Source organism: Salarias fasciatus, chromosome 10 (assembly GCF_902148845.1).
Source record: "Salarias fasciatus chromosome 10, fSalaFa1.1, whole genome shotgun sequence".
NCBI classification, from domain to species: Eukaryota; Metazoa; Chordata; class Actinopteri; order Blenniiformes; family Blenniidae; genus Salarias; species Salarias fasciatus.
The window spans coordinates 14,134,750-14,155,261 of record NC_043754.1 but is presented as its reverse complement, the minus strand read 5'-3'; the positions used below and the strand labels follow the sequence as shown (position 1 = coordinate 14,155,261).

The following is a 20,512-nucleotide window of genomic DNA, read 5'->3' as shown; positions in this document are numbered from 1 at the left end:
AAATATATTTTTGTTGCTGACGTGATATTTGATGATGCAGGGAAGTTATTGCAGCTTACTGAAAAACTCAAATACAGTTTATAGATGATGTATTTTTCAGACGACTCACTGAAATGTAGATCACCATGTATTCACCTGTTACAACCTGCATTTACATGTACAGAGGTGCACTGGGCTGTATTTTATCAGGATCAAAATCAAAATCCCTTCACTGGATACATTTGCAAGTTACAGAACTTAGAATTTGAGAAATAAAGGTGATCACATTCTTTAGTTTTTCTCTTTGGATCAATCCATTAAAGTGAAAAGATCTAACAATCTTCTAATATATTCTTATGCTACTTTAATTTAATGTTTCAAAGAGATTTTTTCATAGGTGTGTGAACTGGGCAGGTTTTTGTTGTGTGTATTCTGTCACATGCTGTCCATCCCAGCCTCTCTTGTTTGAAATGACAGCACTTTGCTGTGTGAACGATGTCGTTGAGAGTGAACATTGTGCAAATAAACAAGGATAAAAGAGAGAGTAGGAGGTTCTTTTATGTTTGCCTCCACTTAAAATCAAAACATTTAAGTTTTTTTTTTTTTATTCCATAAAGTGTCATTTGAGAGAGAAGTGTATGCAAGGCACTGGCACACCATGACAAAGAAAACGAAATGACGATTAACTGTGATCTCCTTCACCACCCGTGAAAATGAACAATTATAGATTTCATAGGAAACATGATGTGACGTCTGTCAATAATCCTTTCAACAATGCGAAGAGTCCAAAAAGTGTCAAAGGAAGTAATATTGAGTAATGGTCATCATAACACGCTTGGGCGAGCTGAAATGACACCGAGCTTTCATATCACAAATCAACACTGCCCGACTGTGTTTAAGAAAAAATAAGATCAATACAGTTGGGGATTGCTATCTTCAATTTGACGGCCTCAAGGGAGATTGTCTTTACAAGATACAAGTGGTTTGAGTAGAAATATACCCTGATCTATGGGGTCAAATTAATTTACGGACAAAAATCGAATTGCAACACAAGGATATGCGATTTTGAGACATTGATAAGATACCATATTTTAAACAATTAGTTCTGAATAACAAGAAAAACTTTCCTGTAACAAGAAAACCATTCAAGAATTAGCCTCAAATATTTTGAATGTCAAATGGTTTTCAGTCTGCATGAGTTGTATGAGCCAAATAGGGAAAAAAAAGCGATGGTTACATCGCCACGATCGGGGGGAAAAAAAAAGTTTGAGGACTGAAAAGAATGAACTGCTAATAAAATGATAACCAACAAAAAATGATTACAAATAAAAAAATAAAAAAATAAAATGAAAACCGATTTTCTTCCAGGTTCATACAGCAGTAGCCAAAGTGCAGTACCCCTCTGCTCTACTGCTCCTATCCAATCACATTTTCTGTGCGTATCGACATGAACAGTGTCCAGTGAATCTCAAAACAAATACACACAGAAGGATAATAAGGGATAATAACAGCTGCCAACCATGAGTCAATAGATAAGGTTATACTGTCCATCAGACTTTGTGAAGTGAACATAAGGACGAGGCTGTGAGTAATAGGCTGCCATTCTTTCCCTGGCTCGGGTCTTGTGTGGGAACTTGACTCCCACTGAGGAAGTTGCTACAGAGCTGCACAGCATGGTGGGTAATCGTCTAGGAACACCTGACAACACAGATAAATTTGTGCCAGCGAAGAGGCTCATCTTGAGTCCAATCCTCTGTTACACAGCAGAGATAATCACCCCTGTGTGTCTTTGTGCTTCTCAGTCTGTCTTATGCTCTCGACTGTCTCACTATCTTTAACGATCCCGCCATGGAAATCGCCACAGCAATATCAAAGCATATGTATTCAAAAATTCTAAGATATTAGAACAACCAGGACTGATGTTTTTGTGAGTAATTTGCTGGCAAAGACTTCATGTGGGGTTACAATAACGTCATGAAGCCCTTGTTGTCAGTGGAAGACCTCCCATCATCTCTGTCTCATGAGAAACCACAGACAGCATACGGTCGACCAGAGGAACCGCTCCTTCCTGATCGAGAACGCAAAAACGCAAACCCTTTGTTGTATTGAGGGTGTCCATTTACAAGACCTGGGTGTTTGGAGCCACCGAAAATGCAACTTTTTAAACAACGGCTCCCGAGGTGGAACATTTCAGGCTCCTTCGTCATGTAGACGGGCGAAAACGACGCTTCCTGGAAACACTCGAGCTCCGTCCGTGGTAGAGTATGTGCATGCACGCCTCAGCTGTAGTCAACGGCACCAACTCATGGCCTGCATGGTATGCTAACGACAAGCCTTTTCAGCATTTTTGCTGTTGCCTGCTGACGTACATCATTTTCATAACATTGTAGAGTGGTGATTGTAATTTTTTTTCTGAAATGAAAAGAATAAAAGGATGCCTTTTCACTTGAAACATTATGTCAACAGGGCCTCAAGTCTGAAAAAAATGGCAATCACTACAAGGTAAAATTGGGTCAAATTAAAAGCCCAATTCTTCAACATATCATAGCCTGTCATCTATTCTCAATTTATTTTCCAGGTTTATTTACCCAAGAAAATATAATTGAGTGAAAAACAAAACATTTAGTTTTGGTAAATCACACCCTAACCTAGGTTCTTATTTACAAGGATTCTACCAAGAGTGCACACTGATCATGACCATGACTCAGTCACCATGAATAACATCATCTGCAGACAGTTTTATCCAAATGAGAGTTTTACTTTTATCAGGTACTGTTTACACAAATGTGTGTGTTTGAAATAGCATTAGTTCTATGTTCATTGCTTGCGAGACAAAATGTAGAGTTGGGTGTTGTGGTCAAGGAACATATCAAATGTAACGGAGCTTTAGAGAAAATAAACTGAAATTTGACAACAACAAAAAATCTGGTCTGTCAAAAAAAAATCAAGATTTGAGACAAAAAACTGAAATTATCCTTAAATCAAGCTTGTGAATAAAAGTCTTGATTTAGTGTCACAGAACAGCATAATTTCTGCAGAAGTTTGTTTTGCAATTCCTATTTAAATCATACACAATCTCAATGTTTTCAGTGGTAGCAAAATCACATTACGCGTAGTAATCAATCATTTATCATAGATTCCTTCCAGCATGCTGTGCAGTCTGAGAGACACGCCACATATGACATATTAATAAAGGCTAATGCGCTAAATGGATCTTGTGATGCTTTGCGTATCCATCGGACGCAACGCAAAACACTTTCACTCAGTTTTATACACGTAAACCTTCAGTAGATCATGTCTATAGTCACAACTAATTCGTACATTGGGTCATGATTAAACTACTGCATCCGAGCTGCTAGTGCATCAAAGGTCAAGCCATATTACTTCTGCGTTCATATTACCTTCATTATGCATCTATATATGAAACATCTGAACACATCAACTGTTCATTTCTTCAACTGAACCTATAATAGTGTAGAAAGTTCTCATAATACTTGAAATGAACGTTTTTTTTTCCTTCTTTGTGACCTTTCTTTATCAGTATTTCTGTATCTTCTCCTGAAAAGATGAAATGCCAGAAAATGTAATACGGCTAGAAATAAATGGCCTGGAATATTGTGCAATATGGACTGAAAAATGTATATATTCCTGACTAATTATCTCGATCCTCTGCAGGCTCGACAACGCAAAGCATAACTTTAAACAATTGGTTTTCTCCCAATCAAGTATGAACCGCAGTTCAACGTAGTTTTTATTCCTTTTTTCTTGTTTTTTTTTTGTGCTGAAAAACAGAAAACACTGTCATTTACTGTAGATGCACAATTCTCTGAATTAATTTCATGGGAGCAGCAAGGCGCAAGAGACCACAGGAGTGAAAAAGATGAAAGGGAGGAGATGAGTGAATATTTTAAGGACAGCAGATGTCAGGTGGGACATTAAAGGAGCGTGCTATCATAACGCTCCTGTTTAATACCAGTAAAGGAGTTCAAAAGGAAGAATTCCAGCATTAACATGCTGCTTTATATTACACACCTTGAGGATTTCCTCCCCTGTGAGTGTAACAGTGAGGTTGTTTGAGCCTAAGAGGTTTAGATGGATTTTCCTTTTCTTTCTGTCTTGTCCCCTGTCTTTGTCAGCATTTCTTGCTTTCTGATGAATTTGCCGCAGGTGATGGGGTTCTGTGGCTTCCAAGTGTTTAACCAAGGAGTAAATTGCCGCTTACTTTCTGGCAACTTTCTGATCTCTGTGTCAAGATGGAGTCAGCGGAGCAGAACCCAGAGCAAGAGCCCCTGGCGGAGTGTTTGAAGTGAGTGTGGGGAAAGGTAAAGGTTGTGCATGTTTGTGTTGGACAATTTGCCGCTGCATTCTTGTTTGTTGTGTCGCTTGTCAGTCGATGGATGTGTTTGCCTCTAAGTGGCTGCTTGTGTTCGCAGCTGTCTGTCCTTCCATTCACTTCCACATACATTCCAGCTCCTCCAATCCGTTAAATGGTGCACAACACGGCCACATTTCACATCCAGCCTTAGCTTAGTCCCCGGTTGCTTGGCTACAGCCTGAAAATACTGCCAGTCACACCAGCTGAGCGCCATATGTTGCATCACCTTCCGTGACCCTCCATATTTACCAGACTGTGCTCGAAGATTCTGAATAAAACTTGGAGGTCAAATCAGGGCCAAGTAGGCTTCAGGGTTTCCAGCAGTCATTGAGATTCAGACCAAGCAAATGTGTTGACTCCCCTGTGTTTTGCCAAGTTTCAAATGTTGTCGCACATGTTATCATTTTCTGAGCAGTTTCAACAAGAATGTTTTGCTCACAAAAACACTGCTTGCCTCAATATAATCTCTAAAAAAAAAACTAGCTTTCCAAAACAGATACATTGTCAGTATGGATGCACAGATACCATTTTTTTCGAAGGAAAAGAACAAACTGACACCAAGCACTGATATGAGTAATTATTAAATGCTGACAAGCCTCATTTATTTTCCATATGCAAATGATCCGCAGGGGTTATGTGTTGTCATGAACTATCCACGTCTCTGCGTCGATGCGACACGCACCTCCCTGAAGACTCCAGTAAGCTGCTGCGTCTGCAGGACCTTTAGCAGAAGAGGGGGATATCTGCTATAGAAAGACTGATCCACTAAGAGTTTTTGTTTATAAACTTAGCATAAACTTGATGCTGCACGCGCACATGTAGAAACTTATCTGCTAACAGGACACAAACACATGTTGTGGTTTTTCGTTTCTATTGTTTCCAGATTCAGATTGATTTGCTGTAATACGTCTGATACATCCTCCATCAGCACCATGGGGTCACGTTGCATCTTGTGCCCAAATGATGTCCGTGCACTTTAATATCAGTTCCATATAAAGAATATTTGTTCGATAAGCTCTAAACCTGTCCTGGCTGCTGCAGCAGAGGGAGAGGGCCGCACATGTCTAAAGTTAATTTTGCAGGTTTCCTTGTCAGTCAGTGGAGGCGACATGTTGGTCATGTGTAGAAAATGCAAGCTATTAAGTAGTAATTATGTTGCCATCGTGACTGACAGTGTGTGGTGAAGAGGACTGCTGTTGGAGGTGGGACAAAAATGTATTGTTTTTGTTTTTTTTTATTTGAAAATCTTTGGATAAATTCACTTTCCTGAATGACACGTTATTTTAACACTGTGTGTTTTTTCACTGGGTGAATAAAAACCAATATTGTACGTTTTACTTTAACACAGTTGATGAAGGATGCAAAAAAATCTGAGAAATCTAACATGGAGGCCTCCAAAATAAAAGGCTGACTGAACTGAACGAGTCAGAGGGCGAGGCTCAAGGGTCCACAGTCATAGCCTGTCAGCGGGGGGAATCAAACCAGCTAACATCAGATCCCAAAGAACTCACACGATCGTGCTTTCTAAAAAAGGGAATTGTTTAGTTGGGACACTTGATTCATTTTTTATTGACTCCTCAAGAGACACAGCCTGTAATTGTGATGCATTATTTCCCACAGTTGTTTTGTTGATACTTTGTTCATAGAGTGGTTTTCAAACATATCTTAAATGGCATTGCCTGATGGGTTTCTTCCAGATCCAAAAAAAAAAAAAACAAAAAAACAAAAAAACAAAAAGAGCGGCATGCCAAAGACACATTATTTGATAGTTAATGACAGCATTCACAGAGCAGTCCTCCCCCATACTCAGCTGCTTCCAACCCACAGCCGACCATAAAAACATCGGGAGTAGGGTGTTATGGGAAAATGGTTACTACTTAGTATTGGAAGATAAAATCTAATTAATTAATGACAAGTGAATAAAGATATTGGTTAACTATGCTAATCTTTATGTTTGTCCTATCTCTGTGTTACGTACGTTTGCGCTGTAGCTTTTACTGACAAACACATGAGGCAGTTCATCCAAGAATTCTCTTTCCTATCTGGCAGCAAACTAACCCCAACACAGAAAAGATCTCAAGCCTTGAAGTTCTTTTTTCCCCTCAACCTCGTCTTACCTTTATTTTTGTAGGGATCAATTCAGACTTTTACTCCTGTTTCCTTGCAATTAAAAGAACTATTGTTTAGTGGTGAACTTTATAATTATTTTCTTAATATCAATTAAAGTGTGATATTTGATTTGTGGGGTGAAAAAGAGACGAATGACAGTAGTTTGCATATGAACAGATCCGTGCAAATTAATGTATATCATCCCACAGAAGGCTTGGTGGCGTTTACTGTGTTGTCTTAATGGATTCCTGGGATAAACTGGCAGTTCAATGCCTACAATGACCATGTGTACAAATATTCATCAACAGTTGGTACATGCCTTTGTGTGGCTCTCTCTGTTAGTGTCGTCTATAGATGATGCATTCCTAATGAACTTTTCTTTTCTTTCCCATCAATGTGTCTTTCTCATTAAAATCAGGCTTTTTGCAGCACATTTTATCAACAAAAACTTCTACTGTGTTCTTGCCTTCCCTGCAGGTTTAAATGTAGCTACTTTGTGATAGAAATGATCTGTCTCGCACTTGTGCATGGAATTTCCATTGGATTTCTAGCAAACTGTCAGGGAAGGAAAGCCTCTTAAAGCAGGGAACACTACAGGATGCTTGCCATGGCTGAAATATGTTGGTCTCACAATGCACATCTGAAGAACGCATTGACTTATTTAACATGCTAGAGATCAGTACTGTGGATTTGAGAAGGCCATTATAAATTATAGCTGGTTTTTGCTCCATGTATTCATAATTTCCTCAACACTGGAAGAATTGTTAACATGGGGACTATTAAAGTTTTATGTTATCTAATCTAATGTATTTGCACGAGGAATTAAATATCTGCACATTATTTATTAGGCTTTAAGTAGACAGTAATATGCTGTATCTGCATGTGCTGCGTGGATTTAGGAGCACACAGTGGCATGCCCAAGATTTCATGACCCAATTCAGGATTTGCAAAAATCTGGTCATCCTACTTACATGATATTGAGTGTCAAGGGTGATGGATTTCTTCTCCCAGTTTTAGACTAATCCCACTTCATCCAAAGTAATATTTTGCACTGACTTTGTGTCAGAAGTTCTGCAGTGCGTGGGGGGAATCTTCAAATCCATATTTCAAGTGATTATAGCTTTTTCATTTGCATATTGCAGTCAATGGATGCTGGAGGTCATTCATTCTAACCCGAATGCCCTCACACAAAAACATCATTTGTACACTGTGGGCTCTATTGAGAATAATCTTAACCCCGCAAGCGGCTGCTGCTGCCTCCAGATTTCTTCTGTTTAGTTTCATCCACTTTTGATGTTTCAGACAATGAACACATTCCAAGAGAGACACACATGAATACGCTGATGAAGCACCATTCATGCCTTATCAATAACAAAACCTCTTTTAGGAGAAGTTGCTCTGATGCTGTTGTGAATATTTTGGGACTTTAACAGTTCAAGTTTACTTTTTCACATTTTGTGAAAACACCTACACATTTCTACTATATGCAAATAACCCCTTGTGTAATAAAAAAAAAAAGTGTCAGACAGAAACCACAAGCTATTAAAAACACCTCATAAATATTGTTTACATTTTGGTGTGTGGCCACGAGAAGTGGAAAAACAGAAAAGTCAAGAAGTGTAGTGACTTCCAAAAGCTGCTTTAAAGGTCGGGTGAACAGAGCCGCCGGAGCTGAAAAACTCCCACACAAACCGAGGAGATGCCACAACTCTCCGTCCGTGATCATCTGCAAAACAGACTGTGATTAATGATAACTTCACTGGCAAATTTCACTTCAGTGGATGCTGGTCTCTCAGGAACTACAGTAACCTTGACATAAATTAAGACACATGGAGCCAGATTTACTAAAATCCTGCATCCTAAATCGCATGATCTTTCATTGAAACTGCTCTTTCGGTTTATGTGCATTTTTGCAAGTGAATAATATCCTGGGAATTTCAAAGGAAGGGGTCGCCTGCATTAGCCTGAGTCTAGGTGAAAGCAATCTGCTGGAAACGGTGGTGTTTCCATGTTTGTGTTGTTGGCTTGTGAATGCTAGAAACACCTCACAGTGTTACATCAAATAAATATGAATTTGACAAAAAGAAAAAAAAAAATACACAATATGGAAAAATATCTGTGACAGACTTGAAGCTGTGGGAAAATGTCGAAAAAGGGGTACGACAAAGGAAATATTTTAGGAATAAAAGAAATCTGCAAAGAAACGATTTAGTGGTCCAGCTAAAGAAACGCTTCTCATTACAATACCGGCCGCAATACTGAGGCAGTTTTTGTCTCGTTTTCCAACATGTGACAAAGTTACAATTTTGAAGAATGAAAGCAGTTTATAACATTACACAAAAAATTAATGAATAAAGAAAAAACTCGAATAGCAAAAATGTGACAATTTTAGACTATTATTAGCAACAACAACAATAATAATAATTTGTATTTTAATTTAGGATTTCCCAGTGGAACCCCTTTCATTGCATGGTTTTAACAGTGAACAACTTCACATTTTGTTAAAGTTTAACCAAAGTAGAGATCATTACTGCTCTAACTAAGCTGATATCGGCAGCTCTCTGTGTTTCCAGTTAATAGCACCTTTTTCATTCTTTCATTATCCGTTTTAATATAATCATGATTATAATTAGAATCGCTCTTCTTTGTTCTTCCATTTGCTATTTTAAATATTTTTTGTGTCTTTTCTTGTCATTCAAGTGGGATAAAATGGTGAAATAAGAGAATAAAATAACCTTGTGCAGTACTTGAGCAGATAAACACTACGCTCGGACAGTGGGTGAGATATCAAGTCAAACAAAGAAAACCAGAGAGCATGATGGTGAGATTCCCTGCTAATCCACGCGATACACCTCTCACTCTCTCGCTCTTGGTCTCGTTGCCTCTAGATCTCTCTATTTAATTTCCCGCTCCCACAGCAGTGCCAATCTGCTGCCATGATGGTCATTAAGATGTTATGATTCTCAATAACTTTTTATAGAGTTTGGCCATCAGAGACCTATTTGCAAAATGAACTGATGAGGCGAATTGGTGAGCTATGAGAAGTGCACGGTCATCATGTTAACTTTGAGGGGTTAATGCTCAAAGGGATTTCTACGGCACAATCAGGGTTTAGTCTCCCGCATCTGGAAAACAGCTGGTCGTGTCATGCGAACATATTGGATATGAATGAACATCATCACCTCGGACAAAATGTTATCAACATTTAATACTTGTACACCTACAAATATTTTACTTTTTCTATTAAGGCTGCACCTATGAAAGTGTTGATCTTTTGTAAAAGCTGTTATTCTTGGGGAAATTCTGTGAAAATTACCACCATATGTGTTTTAATTGTCTTGTTTTTCTTCCTAAGGTGTTATGAATGTTCCAGTGACTCAAACACATCACATTCAGACCGAGTGATTCATACTTTAATTAGTGATCCCATTTTATGCTTGGTGCGGTTGCACCTGCCTGGTGTAAGCTGGCCAAAGTCCAAAGTCTGGATGAAAACATGTAGAAGGAGAGTTGATTCATGTTTTTTTTCTTTAAATCAAATCAGTATTGAAGAAGAATCACAGCAGTATCGAAGCCAAATGAAATGACATTGACGTTGACTACCTAATTAGTTTGTGAACTGACATTAGCAGCATCCATCCCTGGTCGATGTAGGGAAAAAAAAAACTGAAATGTAATTTAATTTTATATCAAACCTCAAGGCTTGACACCTACACCCATTCTCAGCACATGAGCCTTTTCTTGGTGCTAAGTTAAATTATGCATAAGGTTTGCAAAAGACTTGAATGTAGTGCCTTTTGCTTGGTGATGTGCACATGTCCTGTAAATGAGGACGCAAGTAGGTCACTTCATCAACATTAGAATTTTCACTCTGGGGCAACATTGCACCTCACATCAGTAGTTTTCTTCATCTGCCTCTAATGAGCTAATTACTGACTTGGTCCGATGCAGCAATCTTTGTCTCATTGTTACATTAAAGCTGCAAGATTTTTCTTTTTTTTTTTTTTTCAGCCCAGGTTGTTTGTGTTATGCTGAAAATAGAAAGGATAGGATTAAGTTTTGAGAGTGTGACAACGGTATGCGAAAATTAATGTTACTTCTGCAGCATAGTTTAATGTTAACTCCATTCCAATAATGAAGCCATTAATTGTTCTTGTGCTGTCTGCAGATATAAGATTCTCACCTTAAACCGTACAACACGGTGCCATCTGGGTGCAGTCGAATCATTCTGTTTTTCACTGTGACACCGTGGACAAACGATTTCTTGTCGTTGAGGAAATAGGTGTCAGGGACCCAGAGCTGGTCGGCCACCCGGTTATCTAAGGTCAGATTGAGGGGGATCTCGGAGTAGGACAGACGCTTGTCTCGCCAGGCCTGCTGGAAGTACATTGTCAATGTGTAGTCCTGTAAGTGCACAGACAGGGGCGAAGAAGGACAGTGATGGGGGGGGGAAGGGAGATGGAGAAAAGAGAAGGATGAAGTGGGAGGAAAGGAGTTGGGGAAAAAAAGAGGAAGGCAGAAAGGTGAAACAGAGGAGAGGTGGAGGGAGAAGAGAAGGTTACTCCAAAAAGGCAAGCATTTTGCACAGCTGTGTAACACTTTCCCACTGCAAGCTCTCAGATTAAACCTGACTGGGCTTCAATATTGGATGAGGTTCACTCTCAAGCAAATGGAAAGGTAGCAGCACAGGTCAGAAAAACTCTCAGTACAAAGCAACGGGGAATTCCTTCTGTTCATAGAAACATGAGGTTAAGACAGACTGTGTGAAAGAGTGTCTATCTGTCAGAGAGAGAGAGCGAGCGAGCTGGAGAAGCAGATGGTGGAAGTTTTGTGTGTGTGTCTGTGTCTGTGCATGTCAGTTTTGCTCAATTAACATAGAGGAGAAGGACACAGCATATGTGTAACACTTATTCGCCAAGTTTATTGTGCGGGATTACGTCTTACGCAGCGTTAACATCAAAAGCAAGACCACATGTTTCATTCGAACAAAATGCTTCCTGTATGCTCTATTTACCATGACTGTCTGGCATTAGGAACAGTTTGTGTGTTAGACTGCTTCCTGTGTTCTCATTACCTGGAATTGGAACATCAGACCACTTCCTCAGATCACACGAAGCCTTCAAGGGTCTATATGTGCATCAGACTCAGACAACTAAATTCAACGTGCAATAAAAATCTTTAAAAAGGGAGAAATACCATGTGTACATCTGCACGTTTGTGATATTTGAATTACTGGCAGGCATGTGCATGTATTGATTAAAGCGATGCTCAAAGTTTTATTAATGTTACTTTTAATATACAGAGCTATGCTCTTTTGAGCGGTTTTCACATTTTCAATAAGATTCACAAACATACACGTACGGTTATGAATTTTTTTTTCAATGATGCAATGCAAATTCAAGGTTTCATTCAATATCACTGATAAGCAGTTGATGGGAGCAATATGCAAAAATGTGTACTGCTATAGAAAAAGAAGGGAAGAAAGCAGGGGGCAGCTAACAAGAAAATATTGAAGTGAAAGAACGAAAACGTGATAAAAGCATGATATGTAACCTCATAAACTCTCTCTGATCCCGAGAAAGAAAGAAAAAACCTTGAGAGCTCTGACTGAGATTAAACTCACAGCGCAACAATATCAGTGAACACATTTTCTCTTATGCATGCAGAGACAAAACCTGAAACCCATTCGACAGTTTAATAATTCATCAACAAATCGAGAAAAGTTTGATAAATTGCTGTAAATTTCCCTGATGGTAAATCTGGGACACGTTGAAAACAGTCAAGCCAGCAGTCACATGCTCGTGCAGCTCACTGAAGTAAGAAGCCTACCAATCATCCATGAAAAACTAAGTTAAATAAACTTGCTGTCTCAGGGAACTTTTTGTCATGACTGGCACATCCACTTCCTGGCAAAGAGGCTGAACATGCATTTTTGAATATGCCCGTTGGCTACAGATCTGACATCCCGTGGCACCTTGGGAAATGCAGGTTTGGATATTGACTGGATGGAGTTTGGGAAATGCGAGCAGCTTTTTCCCAGTGAAGGCCCCTCGTCTGATTTAAATAGGTTTTGTCATGCTGTTGTTGTTGTTTGTACCTTATTTGGCTTTGGGTGCTGACAAGCACGGGTTTAAGCAGGGGTTTCTCAGAAGACATAAATAGTAAAGTGGCAAGTCTAGCACGTTCAGACGGGTGTGATCTAAATTCAAAATTGATAAGCTCGATGGGATTACAACAGCCTTTTTCTTATATTAAAAAAATACAATAATCCCATACATTCATGACTGTATAAAGAGAAACATTTCAATAAGTATGAACGTCTGAAATATTACGATGAAAGATTCCTCGCAGTTTGCAAAAGAAGCTTAAAACTGTTGCTGTTCTTATTTTAAAACAAAATGGCGCAGATTTTATTCTTCTGTAGGCTTAGACTTCCGCTAACAGATCCTTAACTGCACGTGCTGCCTTCCCAACACTTCCATCCCCAGCCTCTGCTTATGTAACGGTTCGCACTGGCACGCTGTGCACCGCAGCACGTGTGACTGAAGAGATGCTTGTTGCCATGTCGAATTCCTAAACTAGCTCCTCTGCGCACTCCTCAATGCACATGATCAAAGAGGAGGGCGTTCTGTGATATATGAAACATCAGGGGCTCATATGCACGCACACATGCTCACAGCCTCATGTTGGAGACGCAGGCACTGAACTGTACACCGAACCGCCGTACCTGTCCTCTATGCCTACGTGTGTACAGGTGCGTTTTCTATGTGATTTTATCCTATGTGGGATTTGTGCTGCTCTCCAGGGATTACAACCCCAATTAAACAGCAACAGAAGGAAATGGTGCAGCTGCCCAGGCTCAGCTTGTAAAATTGTATACATTTTATTGATGCAGAATCTCAAACCATACGATAGCAAGCCATGCTCTTGTGTCTTACATCCCATGCAGCCAGGGCACTCTTGATCAGTGTCATTTTGTTTAAATAAGGCAATTTGTCACATGCACAATTTACCCCAATAGTTGTGAAAAAAAAGACAACCAAGGCATGGAGATGAAAAAAAAAAAAAAAAAGATGTTAAGTGACATGGGGCCTCGTTATTAAACTGAGTGAATGTTTCTGTTGTCAACCCTGAGAGGCTATTATCACAGGCCTATCGACTTGAGGATCTGGCGGTCTGCTGTGTGGGACGGGCCCTGTGGAGGTGCCACTGCGGCTAGTTTACAGTCGACATAAAGCTTTCAAAGACAACTTCAGCGTGCCTCTCTTACTGTCTGTCTCTCCGTGGAAGACGGCGGGGTTGTAAATCACTGGGATAACTGCAGCGGGCGTGTGCATGTAAGTGCAAGGGAGACTGTCATAACAACAGTCATAATAAGCATCAGTACATAAAGTACGCTGGAGAGAGGAGGAGGAGGGTGGGAGAGAAATGGGAAAGGGACAGGGAACGATGCAGGAAGAAAGACGTCAAATTTATCATGGTATAATATCTTGTGCTCTTTAGCTGCCAGCGACAGGACAATGCAAAGTGATCATTAAATCCTCACGCTCAAATCTACTACAAAATCCATTAGAACTAATAACTGATATCTAGTTTCACATCAAACTCCCCATTGTGCGAATGTATTCACTGATTTTGAGGAATTGATCGTAAATACTTTTTGTTATTAAGAATGAAACCTCCATACAAAAGGAGTCAACTGTGAAATTCTCAAATTATGCTTTCAGTTTCAAATAACTGATGGATTAAGTACTTATTGAGTCGTTTGTTTTGGGATTATTTTTTAAGTGTGTGATTTTTCTTATGAACGAAAATACTGTATGCTATACATAATTTACCCATTTAACACAGGTAAATTGTCTGCTCATGATAATATAATTGAATAATTATCTATGTAGTTTTAGAGAAATACTCATTCACCCACTGTTTGATCCATCACAGAAGAACTATAGAAAATCTTCATATTTTATCTAAATCCAGCTTGTTTATTCATACAGGAAAAAAAAAGGCTCAAAAGAAAGTTTGATCCCTCCATTGTTGATGCTCTTTTATGGATCCTATGTGAGCACAGGGTGCTGGAGCTGATACAGTTTGTAGACATAGAGTAGTAGAAATGCTTATGTCTGTTTCCATCTCTAGTCTTCATCGATAATAGTATCATTTTTACAAAAACATATTTTAAAAAAGAGGAACAAAACAAACATTTTAGTCCTGTCAGGACTGGTGATGTGTGATGGGCTGCAGCAGATCACATCACATCATCATCATCAAAAGCCTGAACGGAGGTGCCCCACTACCAGGGGAGAAACATGCCGTAAGAGTTTTTTTTTTTTTTTTTTTTCACGGTGTGCTGACTCTGCTTACCGAGCCTGCTGTCAGCGTACACTGGCATGCTGAAGAGGTTCTGTCATCATGGCCCTGCAGTAGGTTGTAGCAATCTCAGCAAGCATGATGCAAATTGGACAGCTGTAATTATTTGCCATTTAAATCCCCTGACCTGCTCATCATCTAACCCCTTCGCACCCCGAGCCTCGAGCTGCTGCAAGTGTGGAACCGATTGGAAAATAGTTGAAATGTGGGGTCTGATAAATAAACAACAAGTCAAGGCTGCTTTAGGCGCCCTAACACTGCAACACATTGCTACAAAACTGAAGTGGAGTACCACACTATCAAATAGTAATGGCGAATGTAATCTATATTTAGCAGCACATAGCCTTGGAGTTGTTCAACTCAGGTTCAACTCAGGTCTTCTCAGCTGTTTGTGGATCTGAGTTCATTGTTAAGAACCATTCTTCGTCTTAACATGGTCTGTCGAGTGGAAATGTTGCCGTTTTAAAATCTTATTTTTCCATTTTGCTTAACTTGATTGATCTAAGTCTGTTTTATATCTGTAGCAAGCAAGAAGCAAAAAGAATGGACTCTTGAGACTTTCATCTCACCATCCAGCAGATGTCAAGAGATGAATCCAAAGTTCAAAACTGATGCATAGGGGTCGGCGCTCTGATAATCTGATAATCACCGGCTCGCCGATCTGGATCATGTGCTCCACAGGCAAGTCTATATCCTGAGACTGAGTTTCGTCACTGTGTACAGAGTGGGTCAATCAGAAATTAAGAACATTTCATAGTAACTATGGCAACACATGACTCCCCTCCTGGCACATATTCCAAATAGATCAGCACTTCTGAACATATGGAGAGCAAAAAAGAAGGACATTAAAACAAAAGAGAGATTTTTCCAGCCGCCCACTCTGACCTCGCCGACCACGCTCATCCACCAACTTGCCCCGTCCACTAACCCCTCACATCTCACTCCCACCCCCACACCACATGGCTTCGCCTGGATCGAATGCAACGCGTCGTCCCACCTTCTGCATGCGACTCCCTCTTTGATTTTGTGTCGGTAAAGATTTCTTCAATATGAGGGGGAGTGTGAGAGGAGTTGAGCTAAAGACTGTGTTAAAGCATAAAAAAAAGTTTGTGAATGATTTGTTTTGATTGTAGGAGGACAAGGTTAGACAACGTGGGGTGGAGGCTTAAGTCTACAGGGAGGGAGAAAAGACAAGACGTGCATTAAGATTGGCTAAATCCTGAATGCTGATTTTTTTTTTTTTTTCCCCCACTACCCTTGAAGTGTGTTTTCCATTCGACAGATATGGAATAGTATGGTGTGTTTGCTGGGAGGGATGGGGTTCGTGGGAGGGGGTGGGGGTGGGTTATTGGGGGGGGGGGGGGGGGGGGGGGGGGTAAATGAAAGGCATTGCAAAGCTCAGTGGAGCAGGAATGCAAATTGCTTTTATTCTCACAGCTCTTCACTTCCAGCCTCTGATTTCATCACCGACAGTGACCTCCCTCTGCTGCATTTCCACTTCTCTTTCATCCATTCCTTTTCACTTCCATGTTATTTATTTCTCAGACTTGTCTTCCACTCTCACTCATTCACTCCTATTTATGAATCTTAAACAATCCAGTCCTCCCTAAACCATTCCATCTCTCCGACATCCCCTCCAAAACTATCCATCTTACTCTCAGGGGAGCTCCTGTTGCATCTATTTGCATGCACTAAGGGGAGGTGGGAATACATCGGAGGTCACTGCAAATGGCTTGGATCGTTACTACTAAACCTCTACCTGTGGGTGTTGACATGTGGTGCATCAGCCTCTGAGAATTTAAATTGACTCTAAAGGCCCTCATTAACATTTCAATATTTCCTCTTTACTTCATTGCCTCCAGGTAAATGGACACTAGATTAAAACAAACAGACTTGATGAGCGAAAATCACATGATATTTCATGGGACACCTTTTGACTATGGTGTGATCTGAATCTTGGACGGTCATTTTGGTTGTTGGGGAGAGAGGTCTATGTTGCTTTAAGCTATTTCTATGGTATCCTGACCTTGAAGAGTGGGGCAGAATCCTAAAGCAGCCTGACTATAAAGCGTCCTTTCCCTCCACCTTCTCTGTGTCTGCCTCCCTCTTTGCTCTCGTCCTGTCTTTAGTGGAGATGAAATGTGATGCCCCCAACTCAGCCATATGTCCATACCAAAGTATATCATCCTACTTCAGTTCAGACAAAAAAAAACCTTCTTCCAACAAATGGCTTTCAATTTTCTACCTCGCATTGCCCTCATGTCATCAGCGAAAGGGTGCAAGAAACCTGGCATAGGGCGCAGCATTTCCAAAGAGGCCTAATAATAAACATGCCTATCCCTATGGAGCGGAGTGACATATATTATCCAGTCAGAGGGGGCCTGTGTATGGAGTCCTTAGGACTCACTGCTGTATCTGGAACAGCTTGTGCACTGCATGTAGTAAATCGGCAACAGGAAGGCATACAGAGGCTGCTGCAGGGGATTTTTTGGCCTGATTGTTACAAACTGATGGATTAGACGAATACATGAAAATATTATATAATATACATATCTATATTTATAGATAAACTTAACTTATTCATCAGCACATTCATACACTAATGATGTCCCCTGTTTGCATTCAGAGGGCTTGAGTGAACATTGTAAAATAATATATTATCGTTTGGTATATAAAATATATATTATTTTCAATAATCATGTTTTTTTTCCACTGTGAAGCACAAATTTTGGAAGATAACATCTTCTAGCTCTGCTGAAGCCAAGTATATTTAATCCAATATGTATTTAATATTTCAATATTTCATATTTTATATATTGATATTCTCATTCATTAGTTTACTATTGTGCACAGAGCAATGCTGTGAGGAATTTCAAAGTATTTCCTGTTCTATTCTATGTAGGGCTGGGTACCGTTTAACGGTACCTCAGTGGTACCGACCAAAAAACGTCCCGAACAAGAGACGTGCGTACGGGTATCAGTTTCGGCTCTTAAAGTGGCTGCGCGGTCAATAAACATGCGCAGAAACGATTGTTCGGCGCCCTTCTTCCTCTGTGGTGTCTGTGTAAAATAAGGTTGAACATGCAAACAGCACACCTAGTGGCATGAAGTGCAAATGCAGTCATGGCGTCGTCTGTGCGCCGCGAAGGCAGGTACCGAAAAAAGTACTGTTCAGGAACCGGTACCGTACGTGAGGTATCGAAAAGGTATTTGCACCTGAAAAATATCTAACGGTACCCAGCCCTACTTATTTATAACGAGTTTTCATCTTAATTTTTCTCGATTTTATCCCTCTTCCCCCCAAAAAATAATCTCATTTCAATACATTAAAGTACCTTTTGCACAATCTTTTTGCCAGTATTTTCTCTAAATCTCTTTCAAGCTAATTTCATTCATCAAACGGCAAGTGTGACATAGCAACACATGTCAAAGCTTTCCAATTTATCAAATAACACTGAATTAATTTGACAGGCTAAAAGCACGTAAACAACGTCTTTGGTGTTTCTTTTTTTGAATCAAAGTTGAAGGTAGAAACTTATCAGTTTGATCATGTAATAAACATTTAAACTGCTTCTAGTCTCAGAAATGTTTATGACTTCAAGGTGCTAGCATTTCTGGGCACGACATCTGTAGCGTAAGGACATATTGCCTTGTAAAAGAAATACTGGATGCTTCTTGCTTTTCTGATGATAACATTTGAGGCAGATTTGGAGCAGCACAGGCACGTTGCTTCACCCAACAGTTCAGATGTAGAAGTCACTTGATCTTTGATTCCTCTTGTCCAGATTTCCAACACGTCCTTGTGGCTTGTGGACTGAAAAAAATCCATCCACATCGTGAATTTACTCATATCTGGCCAGCAGCAAGTGCTGATTTCCCACCCAAGTCACAAATCAACCCCAGAGGCATGTTTTTAGACTGTTGGAGGAAGCCTGAGTCCCTGGAGAAAAGCTACACATGCAGTGGAAAAACATGTAAGTTCACAGAAATACTTAGACCACACATCTTTTCATTGGGACAGTTCTCACTGTGAGGAGGACTGATTGAATTTTATTCAATCGTGTGTTTTCTAATCAAAGGAAAATTCCTCAAAAGAACAAAATACAACTGTATTTCCACTTTGCAAAGGATCCTCGAGAGAATGGCAGACATGGAGATTAAAAAATCACACTTCACATCAATCACCTGTTAAAAAACTGACAATAAAACCTTAAAAACATTGCTCAGCCTTTTCAAGGTCTTCGGAAGAATTTCTAAAAGGGTGCTATGCTGGTCAACTCTTTTGTGTTTTTCTTTCCACAAAACCATTTTCTGATGGCAAGTCAGAAAGCAGGCGACAGATTTAAAGAAGTCCCAGTCTCTTGTTTGTTTTCACACACGTTGTCCAGCCTTCCTTCACACCACATGGCGCTGATCTCTCTTTCACTGCTCCCCTCTTTCTCTATACAACCCATTTTCCCTCGATCATCTTTTATCATTTACTTTGGCCTGGGTATGGCTTTCAAAACGGCTTCCTGAAGGTGAATCAAATTTAGAGGAACATTATTTTTTTTTTTTTCACACTTTTCCCAAAGCAAAGGTTCGCAGCTTTGCCAGTTGGCAGTCGTGCAGCTTAACTGACTACACACAATTTATTAGAGTCGATTGGAGCATCTGCAGGCCTTTTCGCATCCCTGGAGAGGAGTAGAGTGGAGTGGCAATTCAGATGGAGGTGGGGGGGGGGGGGGGGGGGGGGGGGGGGGGGGTTGGGGGCGGTCGTGATATAGAAAGGGAAGAGAAGGCAGAGCAGGACAAAGATTATTAGGGTGCTTTTGAATCCCCAGAAAGACAGGAGGCGAGATGATGGAGTTCTCAATCTCAGCTGTCACTCACACGAGACAGAAGGTTAGCTGGCCAAAGAGACAAGGGAGCGGTGTCTGTGTCGGTGTATGTCATTTGCCCCACTTAGTGCTTCACCTTCTGGAAGAAATAGTGTGCATATAAATGCTGGATGCTATCAGACTGCACTTGTTTGTGTTTGTCCTGCATGTCCCGTGCTGTTAGATATATGTGCAAGGGTATGTTTGCCTGTCTTGTTACAAAGCCACAGAATTTGCTCCTTTATGGTGTTGCTGAGGCTCCAGACAGCTGTTTTTTTCTGACAAATACACAGCACACATACAAACACGCTGATCTAGTTGAGAAGACGCCCCTCTCATGCATTATGGAGGAAGGAGCTGCCTGCTACACAAACAGAGCACCAAAAAGCACACACCGCATGTACACATTGTCAACAGTGACATAATGCAGTATAGAGAGGACCCGGAATCGATGTCACATAGAAAATCTGACTTTAAAAAAAGAGAAGGAAAAAAAAAAGGATTGTCAACATATAATTTCTGGATGACATTTGTATTTCTTTGTCAATGTACAGAGTTGTGCGAGGCCAGGTTTGATGGCTGCATGCAGCATCTCCTTGAGCAAGGACACCCCTGAAGAAGCAATATCTCCTCACAGTGGGACTGACCTTCAAGAGACGCAGGGGTGCTTTAGGGGCGTCAGCTTCAGAGTGTTTGTGCACGCGCGTGCGCATGCACGTGAGAGAGAATGGCACTGACGTGCAATAATAACAGAAGCATGCTCTTGTGGAAGTTTTGGGATCAGGCATGGTCAACGTACCAACGATTTCATTTTGAAAGA

General features: G+C 40.3%; 1 protein-coding gene across 1 annotated transcript in view; it reads right to left on the bottom strand.

Annotated features, from left to right (window-relative positions):
• Positions 1-20,512, bottom strand: part of gabrb2b (gamma-aminobutyric acid type A receptor subunit beta2b) — a 53,709-nt gene that overhangs the window by 17,652 nt on the left and 15,545 nt on the right. The window contains exon 4 of the mRNA XM_030100560.1: positions 10,647-10,867. Within this exon, the coding sequence (XP_029956420.1) occupies positions 10,647-10,867 (221 nt within the window). The remainder of the gene's footprint in view (positions 1-10,646; positions 10,868-20,512) is intronic.